At 41.0% G+C, this 12,111-nt stretch overlaps 1 protein-coding gene across 1 annotated transcript in view; it reads left to right on the top strand.

Annotated features, from left to right (window-relative positions):
* The window catches only part of LOC124606745 (condensin complex subunit 2), a 195,570-nt gene that overhangs the window by 127,137 nt on the left and 56,322 nt on the right, over positions 1-12,111 (top strand). Inside the window, exons 8-9 of the mRNA XM_047138782.1 lie at positions 9,400-9,607; positions 9,700-9,844. Of these exons, the coding sequence (XP_046994738.1) occupies positions 9,400-9,607; positions 9,700-9,844 (353 nt within the window). The remainder of the gene's footprint in view (positions 1-9,399; positions 9,608-9,699; positions 9,845-12,111) is intronic.

The following is a 12,111-nucleotide window of genomic DNA, read 5'->3' as shown; positions in this document are numbered from 1 at the left end:
GCTGTGTCAATACCAGAGTTTGCCTTTTGGTATGGTAAGTGCACCATTCATTTTTCAACACTTCTTAGAGCAACTTATTACATCAGTTCCAGGCTGCATCAACTATTTAGATCTCATTTTAGTGTCTGGTGCCTCTACAGAGGATCATTTGCAGAAGCTTCTTGCTCTGTCTTCTGTTTTACAGTCTGCAGGATTAAAGTGCATCTTTGGCAAGACACAGTTTTTTCATCCACTCATTATTTATTTCAGTTTTGAAGTGTTGCATGGTGGCATTAAACCATTGCGCCAGCACATTGATGTCATTGTCACGTTGACAGAACCCACATCCATCAAAGAATTACAGGCATTTTTAGGCAAAATTCATTTTAATTTATTTTTTTAAACTCCAGCTGAACGGGTCTTGGAAGACCCTAAATTGTATTGATCAACTGCCATGTTGTCCTTAGCCTATAGGCGTCACTGGATGCAGATATGGAGGGATTTGTGATCAGCATACTACTCTCCCAACTATTGTCAGTTTTCATGGCGGGGGCTGCACCTTTTCAGTCAAGTAACCCCTCAATTTTCCTCACAAGGGCTGAGTGCAAAATTGCGTACTACCACAAATTCATACCAGACACTGCTACTGAGGCACAACCACTCCATGCATTATTACATAAAGATTTCCCTGGCTTGTGACTAACATTCAAGTTGTTGAAATCTAAGCTGCAGTCGACTCCTTGTTTGTCATTCTTCACCTGAGTTAGTACCTTGTGTTACTGACAGATGCATCCCAGTTTGTCCTTGGGCCCGTCCTGGCTCATAAGTATGTGGACGGATCTGAATGCCCCGTTGCACATGCCTCCAAATCATTAAATTCAGTGCAACAGCTATTCTCAGATAGAGAAAGAGACTTTGGCGATCGTGTATGCTCTAATTTTTTTTTTTTAAATACCAGTCTAAGTTTCAGCTCATCACAGACCAAACCACTGGTGTCTCTTTTTAGCCTTTGGCATCCTTGCCTAACAAAGAAACATGTAACCTTCAGTGGTGAATTCGTTTCGTGTGGCGATATAGTTACGAGATACATTTTCAACCTGCCTATGATGATGCCTTATCGCATTTGCCAATTGGTTCAGATTCAGAGTTTGATAAAGAGGAATGACTTTGGATGTGAAAGCTCAAAATGTTGCTGGCTTCCCTATAACTACCCCTAAAATTGCAGCCATGGTAGCTGCAGAACCTGTTTTAAGTGAACATGGTTGGTCAGGCAAACTCCTGGGTCGTGCTTCTGATCTTTTGCGAAATTATTTTTCATTACAAAATCATTTTTCTGTTTGGGACGGAGTGCCGCTTTTAGGTATAGAGAACACTACTCCCAGACTTGTAGTCCCGTCCACTATTTGGTGTGAGATTATGTATTTATTACATGTGGACCATAGAGATGTGTCACCTACAAAAGCGTTAGCACAGATACATGTTCTTTGGCCAGGCATCAATAGGGAAATAGTGTGAATTGTTGCAAGCTGCCTACAGTGTGCCACCCATCAGGCGGCTCCCCATGCATCTTCGTCACTGTGGCCAGATCCACAATAGCCTTGGGAACGAATTCATGTAGATTTTGCGGGACTTTTTTGACTTTCTACTAGCTTATTGTAATTGATGCTTATTCCAAGATTCCATATGTGGTGTGTTGTCTGTCTACTTCTGCGGCAGCAACAATTTCCACTTTGTCAAAATTTTTGCAGTGGGAGGTCTTTTATATATACTAGTTACAATGTCCCCCAGTTCATATCACAGGAATTTGAAGATTTTCATAAAAAAAAGTGGTGTTTCCCCTGTAACGGTTACTTCTTTCCACCCTCAGTCGAACAAGGAAGCTGAATGGCTAGTGCAAACACTTACGACTCAAATGAAAAAATACATTTCAGATGTGTCACCAGAAGTAACTCTTGACCTGTTCCTCAGGATTCATTGGTTCACCTATTGGCAAAAAGAGTCCAGCAGAGCTGTTGATCGGTCATCAGGCCCAGACTCTGCTACATCTGCTTTGGCTGATGCCAGGCCATCCACCAACACTGGTGTCGCAATGCTTCCAGCCTTGCACAGCTGCTTGGGCTTACAGTTTTTGCCACCAACCAGAATGGGTGCCAGCAGTAATCGAGAGTACCCATCCATCTCCGACATCATGGCCAGTGACCTCCCCTTCCCCATCACCACTGCAGATGCCTTCACAACTTTCTCCTCTGTTGTGGGTGCCTCCTTCAACTGTCAGGTGGCCATGGCAGGACCCTAGCTTCCATTCGGTCACGACCGATGCCTCCACTGCTGCTGCTGCCACCACCATTGCAGCCAATGCTGCCTGCACCACAACCTCCTTCCTTGTGGTTGGACTTGGATGTGGAAATGGACGCTGTGTCAGCATTGCCTGTCCTACCGTATGACCTCTCACAGGGGTTGGCCATCACACATGTCAACGCTCGCACCATTTCTGATCCTACACACCAGTGGCAGTGCGTCACAAGACTCAACAACCTATATCAACCACAGAAGAAATTGATGTGAGCACAGTGATCACTTCTTCACAAAGGAAGAAGAGTGCTGTAACTACCAGTTATGTGTGCACCGCTTTGTAGTTCATAGCACCTGACGTTTGTGCTTGATTTGCCCACTAGAGGCTACCCAGGCTGCTAATATGACAGCAGTTATTTATGCAGCCTGCCAGCTGCTCCCCCTGTTGGAACTAGGCTCCACCAGCCACTTCTGTATTGCTGAATGTATTGTATCTTGTCTTTGATGTGCATGTACTGTTCGAGCAATAAATCACAGTGTTCTTGGGTTAGAACAGTCTTCCTCATATGTTTCATCTTAAGGCAATCTGCAACAATCAGCAGCCAGCATTATCATGACAGGATGATGAACCAGAAAACAACAAAAATCAACAAGTAAATCTGTGGTCCTTCAAAGCTAACAGTTCTCAAATAATGCTTAAGAAAGCATGCTTTCATGTTAACATTTCCCTGTGTATTACCCCTTTTTTGAAATAAAATACGATATTTACATGTAAAACGAAAGAAGACACTTTCTAAATTTAGGAAAAGTGTGACGCATTGATGTTCGTTATGTGATGATGAATTCCCCAGGGGAACTCACAGGCAGGAGTAAATCTTTGTGAAATGGATAATAGTCACATCTCAAGGTGTTTCTTTACACAAATGCAACTACTTCTGTCAATGCTGCACTTTACTCACTACCTCTGCACTCTGCATGTGTTGGCTTACTCAGTGATGTTTCTTTCTACCACTGCTGACTGTAAAATCCCTTTTCTCAAAGATGTTCCTTATGCTGCCTACTGCCTAGCAGTGTCTATGATACTTACTAGGCTATGTCTGTAACATTGCCCGCTTTAATAAAAATACCCGTTTACAATGTTTAACCCTCTGGCAGGTGCGTGTTTTTCTATTACTTGAGGAGTCGTGTGGCACGTTTTGTGTGTCACATTTGCTGCTCAGTTCTATAGTAATTTTCATAAGCTTTCACGCCAGTGTTGACATCAATTAGTTTATTTCTTTTAAAGGTAGATATAGTGTCACTCAAAATGGCATTAATAATATCGAAATAATAAATTTTATTGTGCAATTAATGCAAACAATTTATTATGGTCACAGTGGAAAATACTTAGAAATAATGTTGCATATCTAGCCAAGAAATGTCTTTACACTGTTGCTCACTTATAGTGGGAAAGAATGTTTTGTTATTTACCATGGCTGTTAATTATACTTTATTTAGAAAAGTTGATATACATCTAAACACATGGTCCTCAAAAATCTACATTTTTTTTGTCAGCGTTGAAAGGTAATATATGCATAGTGAATGGCTACGGAAACCCTATTATAACAGCTTATAGACAGGACATGTTCACTACTTAGTAATTTCAGAAATGTCAAGATTCAAATCACTAGTCATCTGAGTCTGCAGGTGTAACTTGACACTTTTCACAAGTGTAACTAACACTTTATACTTTGCCCTTCCACAAATAACATAGTGTCCTCATTTCTTAGCTGAATGCTTCTCAACGTGCTCAGATGTTGTCCGCTACCTATGTCCGTGGGAAGACTCTGAATTTTAGCTCTGTTAGTAGTGGTTTCATGAGGTCACAAGCCATGTTCTTCAGAAATACTATTCTCTCAACCTTTCAATTTGTTCCATTTGAGTAAAAAAGATCTGGGCATTGATACCAGAAACGTCCATTAGAGTGAAAAAGATTACCAAAGGTCACCTTTTCTTGTTATAGGAGCCACAGAATATGTGCCACACATCTGGTTGACTGTGTCAACGCCACCCTTAGTGGCATTATAATCTAACACAATCTCTGGCTTCAAAGAATCTTCATCGATAGTACCTGTATCATGCATAGTTGACAATTACAAAACCGCCTTGTTCTTCTTTGGTACCTACAAAACCAATCTCAAATTGTTTTTATATCCGAAAAGAGATGGACCAGGTACGCGATTTTTCTTAGACAAGAATTCAAAGGGAATTTCTCGTTTATTCTTTCTTAGTGTCCCAATGCACATAAGCCTTTTACCTAATATCAACATAGCCAAGGGGCAACTTGTATACCAGTTGCCATAGTTATATTGTTGTTGGATCCCTCTATATGACTGACAAGACTGTGAACTATTTCCGACGCTGAATTCGAGACTGTATAAGGTCCTTTGGGCTGCTTTCCACAATATACCTCAAGGCTGCTTGTAAAAAATGTTTTTGCATCACAAAGCACAATTTGGCAGGTTTGTTGGGGATATATTCCACAAATCCACAACGACCACAAAAAGCTTGAAGTTTCTTATCTGTGGTTACAAACTCACCGATGCTGTACGTACTTTTGCACTTGGTTTCAAATTCATACAGAATCGAACGTACTGCGGCCAACTTATCAGATCTTCTCCTCTCTTCTCTTGCACTTTTATCACTGAAATGAATGCAACGCAGCAAGAATAGAAACCACTTGTACCTCATGACAGCTCTTCCAATTCTGCCTTCATGTGGTTAGCTTTCTTCATTCCGGAGAGGTAAAGTAACCCAAGGAGTGCCAGTATTTCACTTCTCATTGTTTCTTTTTTGTCTCTTTGTCTCTGATAATCAGAAAATTCTGGTTGGAGCTGAATATATTTATTTGTATATTCCACAATAGTACCAATCATTTCCATGTTAATTATTTTGAGGAATCCAGAAATCTCAGTTGTTACATCCCTGGCAATAGCGTTGGGACCAGGAAAAATGTTTACAATATATTTCCTTCTCACTTTGCTTGTGGCAGAGCAAGTACTTTTCCTCCATTTAGAAGTTTTGTCTCTTCCCACAAACCATTCACCAATTGAGCCTGGTTGACAATTATTGTCTTCATTTTTGTCTGACTCTCTTTCAGTGTCATGGTCAGTACTAGTAATTACCTCCACTTCCTCATCAGTATCATCATCTGATATAGTGTTTACATCTTTTGTAAAATCCAGATCTTCATTCAAGAACCATTAGAGTTCCTTGTTAGTTAAATAATAATTTATATTTATATAATAATTTATATCTTTTTATTGTGTACCCCCTCGAATGTATCATGTACTGTGCCAGTTAGCTCCTCTGCAAGAATCAGTTTTCTGTGCTCCTATCACCACAAGCATACACATGTGGCCACTGTGCATGTCGATTTCTACCAGTGTTTCAAACAGCCACAGCAATTGTATCAAGCTTGGGGGCCGAGCTTCATGGCCTCAGTTGTAAGTGTCAGTTTGTCACAGCTAAGACTCCAGGGTTTTCTGCAGAGACCAGGGTTAGAAGCACAATCAGTCATTCGGCCCCAGATAAGGAGGTCCATCAATGTGCCCTTGAGTTTGAGGAACTATGTCGGAACACGTTTTTAAAATTGCACAGTTATTAGAGGTCTCTTGCACAGCAGGCCACCAATCTGATGGTTAGAGTGACAGAATACAGCCCAAGCACATGGGGCCTAGTGCACTGAGGGAAAGGAGGTAGCTGCAATACAAATCAGCCAAATGGGTCAATGTAGACAATAATGTAGTCAGCAGAGGGAACAGCGAACACCATTTCCTTGGTGCCCCTCTTGTCTCCTACAGCACGAGTGGGTAGCCTGCCTCAGTTGGTGGACTCCTTGCCACAAATGTAAAGAAAAGAAAGGTCACATAGCAGTGATATGTCAATCTGTACCACCCTCCCCGAAGTCAGTGCAGGAATCAGTGAACATAAATACTCATATTATTTTGTCATTGTGTTCACTGTTGGCTGGAGAACAGAATAAACCTTTCATTGAAGTGTGGGTTATGGATACACCAACAATCCTACAAATTGACACAGGGGCCACCGTGTCCCTACTCAACTCACAGACATACACCATACAAGGATCCCCACCATTGGCGTGTGTTGAGTATCAGCTGATAAGTTATAACACACAGCAGATTCCTGTTCTCAGCCAGTTTGCAATCAACACAGCGTACAAGTCAGTTGTCCATTCCATTGCCTACCTGGTGGCTAACAATGCGAGTACTAGAAATTTGTTTGGCTCAGAAGCCTTTGCTACTTTTGGTTTCTCGATTGGAGATGCAATGCATCTAGTGCCAGACCAAAAACCTTATGATGAATTGCATTCCTTGTATTCTGAGTTTTCAGATCTGTTTGCCCCCATGGTTAGGTTGTGCAAACAATTTCATGGCACACATCACCGTCAAACCCATTGTTTACCCTCACTTTTTTCAGGTGGGGTTGTGTCAGTTGCTTTCTGCAAGTGCGTTTAAGTGGAGCTGGATTGCTTAATGTCATTGGGAGTGATTAGACTGATTTCCTAAAGTGAATGGACTAGGCCCTTAGTGATCATAAAGAAGCTATCTGAACAGATCCTGCCCTGTGGCGATTTAAATGCCACTATTACTGCACAGGCAGTCTTAGAAACTCATCTCCTGCCTAGCCCGGAGGAGACGAAGCCTATCTTCAGATTCTGTTGGATAAGGAATCAAAACAGCTGATTGTGGTTAAAATTCCTTTTGGCCTCTACCACTATTGACAACTAGTGTTCGGGTTTGCTAGTGTGTCCGCCATCTTTTCATGATTTTTTAGAACTGGTTATGCTGGTTGCCCCATCACTGCATTAACTATGTTGATGACTTTGTTGTGATAGGTGTTACCACGGAGGATCACCTATGTAAACTCCATTCTGTGTTTACTGCTCTACAGGCTGCAAGCCTCAAGTGTAATCTCACCAAGTCTCACGTAATCTCACCAAGTCTCACTTTTTCCTGCCATCTATTGCTTATTAGGGTAATGATACTTCCTGACAGGGCGTGCGCCCATGGAACAGCATGTCCCATCATTACAGCTTTCCCTGTCCATCTAATCTATAAGAATTCCTGGCATTCCTCAGCGAAGTGACGTACTATCACAAGTATATTCCCAGTGCAGCTACTATCGTGCACCCCTTCCATTTGTTGCTTTGGAAAAGGGCTCCTTTTGTTTGGTCTGCAGCCTGTGAGAATGCTTTTGTGCAGCTTAAGGATAGTCTTCACTCTGCATCAAGTCAAGCAGCATTTCAACCCGGTCAGCATCAGGTCCTGGCCATGGATGTGTTCCAGTAAAGGGATGAGGCAGTTTTGGCCTATCGCCATTCAGAAGGCTCCAAACAGCCTATTACCTTTGTGTTGAAAACACTCAACTCGGTTCATTAACATTATTCGCAGGGTAAAAAGAAGCTCTTGCTATTGTCTATGCCTCTAAAAAGTTCACATTCTTTCATGGTGCAAAATTTCATTTAATTAACAACCATAAGCCCTCTTTCCCCTTTTTAGCCCATAAGTGTCCTTACCAGACAAAGCCACTCATTATCTTTAACACTGAGCTCTGTCATTGAACTGGTACAGTTATAAGCTTCATTTTCATCCCATGTCGCAACATGCAAATACAGACACTCTGTACTGGCTCCCCCTGGGCCCTGATCCCTCATCAACCAGCTGAATATGGAGGCAAGACACACAGTGGAGGGCTACCCGATCACCAGTTCAAATATTGCCTCTGCTGCAGCAGAGTATCTGGTGCTCTGGCACATGTACTTATGATACAACATGGGTGGACTGACCATCCGCCAGGCCGGGCATTGGGTCCTCTTCAGAATTTTTATGCACTGCACCACCGTATTTTGAGTGGTGGTATTTTCTTGTCAAAGGAAGGGTTTACTCCTCACATTGTGGTTCCAGCAGCTCTGTGGCGAGAGATCTTCCGCCTATTGCAGAGTCACTGGGGGATTTCTTGCACAAGACGTTGGCATGCCACCATGTATTTTGGCCAGCCATCAAATAGGAGATGGTACACCTTGTTATGGCCTGCCATAAGTGTTCAGGTCAGCATGTGACTTAAGTACTTTGTAAAGAAAGGTGTGAAAGCAAAGGAGATTCATGCCTATTTCCAGAATACACTGAGGGATTTTGCTCCTTCATATTCAGCTGTTGCCAGATGGACAAATGGATTTAAATATGCTCAGGAGAGCTTAGATGATCCACACAGTGGTCGGCCAAGATGTGTTAGTATTCCAGAAATCATTGCAAAACTGCACAAAATAGTAATGGAGGATCGCCGATTGAAACTGAAAGGGTATATCACATTTCAATTGAAGAATTAGAAATGAAAAAATTATCTGCAAGACGGATGCCGTGACTCTTGACGCTGGATCAAAAACGTACTGTAGCCATGGCAAAATTAGATGAACTAAGGTATGAATTGTTGCCACATCCACCTTGTTCACCTGATAAGGCTCCGTCAGACTTCCATCTCTTCCCAAAACTGAAAATTTTTATTGGAGGACAAAAATTCGTTTCAAACAAAGAATTGATAGCTGGAGTTGACAACTATTTTGCAGGCCTGGAGGAAACTCATTTTTGAGATGGGATCAAGGCACTGGAACATTATTGGACCAAGTGCATTAATCTACAAGGGGACTACATTGAAACATAAAAAAAGTTTCAGTGATGTAAGTACTTTTTTTCTATTCCGTTCCGAGAACTTTTCAAACCACCCTTGTAATTGCAGGCGCACCACTTGGACACTGGTGCGCACTGCATTTCCCTTAGTGGTGCAGCATATGTCTGCTGTGAGTAGAGGGTGTAGTAACCAACGGGTTACTGCACAATTAGCATTACTACTGAAAACCATGACAGATAGAGGAACAAGTAGCGAAGCATACTGAGACCGAAATCTCCACTGAATATGTCACTGCATGAGCAATTCAGTTAGGATATGTAATTACACCTTAGGTAATAAGTTAATTTTGTGTGTCTCTTTAAATGTGAAGATTATTTCTTATGTTCCATTACATCCAATTAATCTGGAATACAAGTTTAAAGAAATACTTTTTTTTTCTAGGTGCTTTTGTTTCAAAGATGAAAGGCAGAAAAGGGAAGAAGAAAGTAATTTTGGAAAACATTTTTGACATGGTGCCAAACGATATCTATAAAATACTTGCATTAGGTGGCACTATAATGCTAAAAAAGAAGACAGTTCGTGATACATGGGAGTCACGTAAAGTAACAAAGGAACTAGATGTTCACTATGACACTAAAAACTTTCAAACGTAAATTTACACATCTTGCGGACAATGTGATATGTATGTTCACATTCTCTATTGTAAAAAATAATCCTGTGCTATACTATTGTATATTGCAGATTGTACTTCAAGAAGAACACAAACATTCTTAAATTTGGACAAAGCAATCATGACAGGGATGCAGATGATGATTTTGAAGACAATCTACGTGCGAGTGAATACATTAACTTAAATGGAAAGGAGAATATGGATCCTAATGTGCACGTAAGAGAATATTATTCTATGCAAAATGCAGTAGAAGAGTTTTGCTACTTGGGCAGCAAAATAACTATTCCTGGTAGAAGTGACCCTCTCTGCTTGGGGTCTCAGTGACTTGTCCTTTCTGTCTCTTCCTCAAGGAAGACACTAATAGTTCCAAAAACTAAGATAGGTACTCTTGTGTGGTTTTTATGTGTGCTTATTGGCAGTACTAATATTTTGTCTTCTGAAGATAAATTAAAGCCCTCATTTCTGTCCCATAATTTTATGGTTTTCTCAAATGAATTCTCCTGTTCTCGTCTTTGTTTTGGTCCTTATTTTTTCCACAGTCACATATTAAAAGTTATATTGATTATACTGTCTTTTCTGATCCCTCAGGCATGGGTGTGTGTGTTTGTCCTTAGGATAATTTAGGTTAAGTAGTGTGTAAGTTTAGGGACTGATGATCTTAGCAGTTAAGTCCCATAAGATTTCACATACATTTGAACATTTTGTCTTTTCTGACTAATAAAGTCTAAGATTTAATGAGGCTTTATTACAGTTGCAAAAGACTCTGTAACCTATATAACTTGAATTTTCCTTATGATACAATACACTATTGTGATTCACTAAATACATTACCTTGATGTAGCCATATTCTGCCTCTCACCGTCTGCATCTGTGCTGTATGGTTGAAATTGTTACAGCTCATTCCAGTGATCATGGTGTACAATATGGATGTTCTGGGGCAACCTCTTACTCTTCCTCACACTATTTTTCCTTCAAAGATGTTTTTTATGAATCACTTGTCCAATTAATTTGGTCCTTTTCTCTAAGATGCTTATTAATGTGCTGTTTTTATGTACACCCTGTACCACTTCCTCATTGAATTTTCTTCCAATCCATAATGTTTTTGTAATACACTAACCGAACAAAACAAAGTTTACACAGTCCACAAACAGGTGGGTCACATGACATTTTGTCTTTAGGGTAATTGCCCTGAGCTCAGGCTGACTATTTTGGAAATGAGGGGAGAGAAATTGTGAAAGTTACCAAAACCTACTAAATTGCATTCATCATGCATTTTAAGTTTACTTCTAGAAGATAAAATGTTGAACATATTTTCACCTGCGTTTTCTGTGCATGTGGACAGTACTGGAACTAGATTACAGTTAAAACTGATGGATTCACAGTGTGGACCACAGTTGCACGATATACTGACTAGTGTCATGGACTTCTACAAAGATTTTACAAAGCTTAAATTTCCTGTGCTTCGCAAATTACAGGTTCCGCTGTCCTCCATATACTTGGAATCTGCAGTGAAAAGAACTACAGGTTGTTCAAAACTATGACAGGAGCACATGAGGATGCGGAGCAATGCTCTGATAGTGCTCAGGTGCTAAGCACTCACTCATTCGTTTTTATTACAAGAAATGGATTGCTAGGTTTATAATTAACCTGTTATTAATTTTTCTGATTCTCATACATACTTCTAACATAAAATAAAATTTATACTGTTTATTGTGGTGAGAAAACTTACCTTAATTAGGGCAACCATTATAGGGAAGAAGAACAAAAACAATGCAAGAAACAGTGCCTCAGTGCTGCAATAGTTACTGATATCTATTTTGTGTGATATATACTAAACTGCTGAGATGTGCTTCATTTGAAATTAGTTGCTGATAGTGGCCTTCTTGTTAAAATGTCAAAATTTGCAGAAATGTTTTGGTCTGTACTGTTTACCATTGCAAACCATGCATTTCAAACATTCAGTGGAATATGCCTAAGCCTCACTTCTTTGGTGACTGAGGAAAATAAATTCCACCAACATGACTCTTTAGACCACCTGGTTAGCTGTGCGGTCTAATGCACTGCTTTCCAGGGAGGAAAGCATGCTGGTCCCCAGCACAAATCCCACCGGCAGGTTAGTATTGAGGTCCAGTGTGTCGGCCAGTCTGTGGATGGTTTTTAAGGCAGTTTTCCATCTGCCTCGGGAAATGTGGGCCGGTTCCCCTTATTCCGCCTCAGTTAAACTATGTCGGCGATTGCTGTGCAAACACTTTCTCCACATACACTTTCACTATAATTACTCTACAACTCAAACATTGGCGTTATACTCGTCTGGTGGGAGATGTTCCTTGGGGAGGGGGAAGGGGGGGGCGGGAGGCACTGTGGGCCAAACTGCACAACAACCCTGGATTCGGTGTGGGACAGCTGTAGCCTGTTGTTAGGTTGTGAACCACTGAGAGCTACAATGGGGATGCAGCCTCTCTGTCGTTTCTAGGTCACCAGTT

This window comes from Schistocerca americana, chromosome 3 (genome assembly GCF_021461395.2).
Source record: "Schistocerca americana isolate TAMUIC-IGC-003095 chromosome 3, iqSchAmer2.1, whole genome shotgun sequence".
In the NCBI taxonomy this organism is placed as follows: Eukaryota; Metazoa; Arthropoda; class Insecta; order Orthoptera; family Acrididae; genus Schistocerca; species Schistocerca americana.
This window is presented reverse-complemented; position numbering and strand designations above follow the sequence as displayed.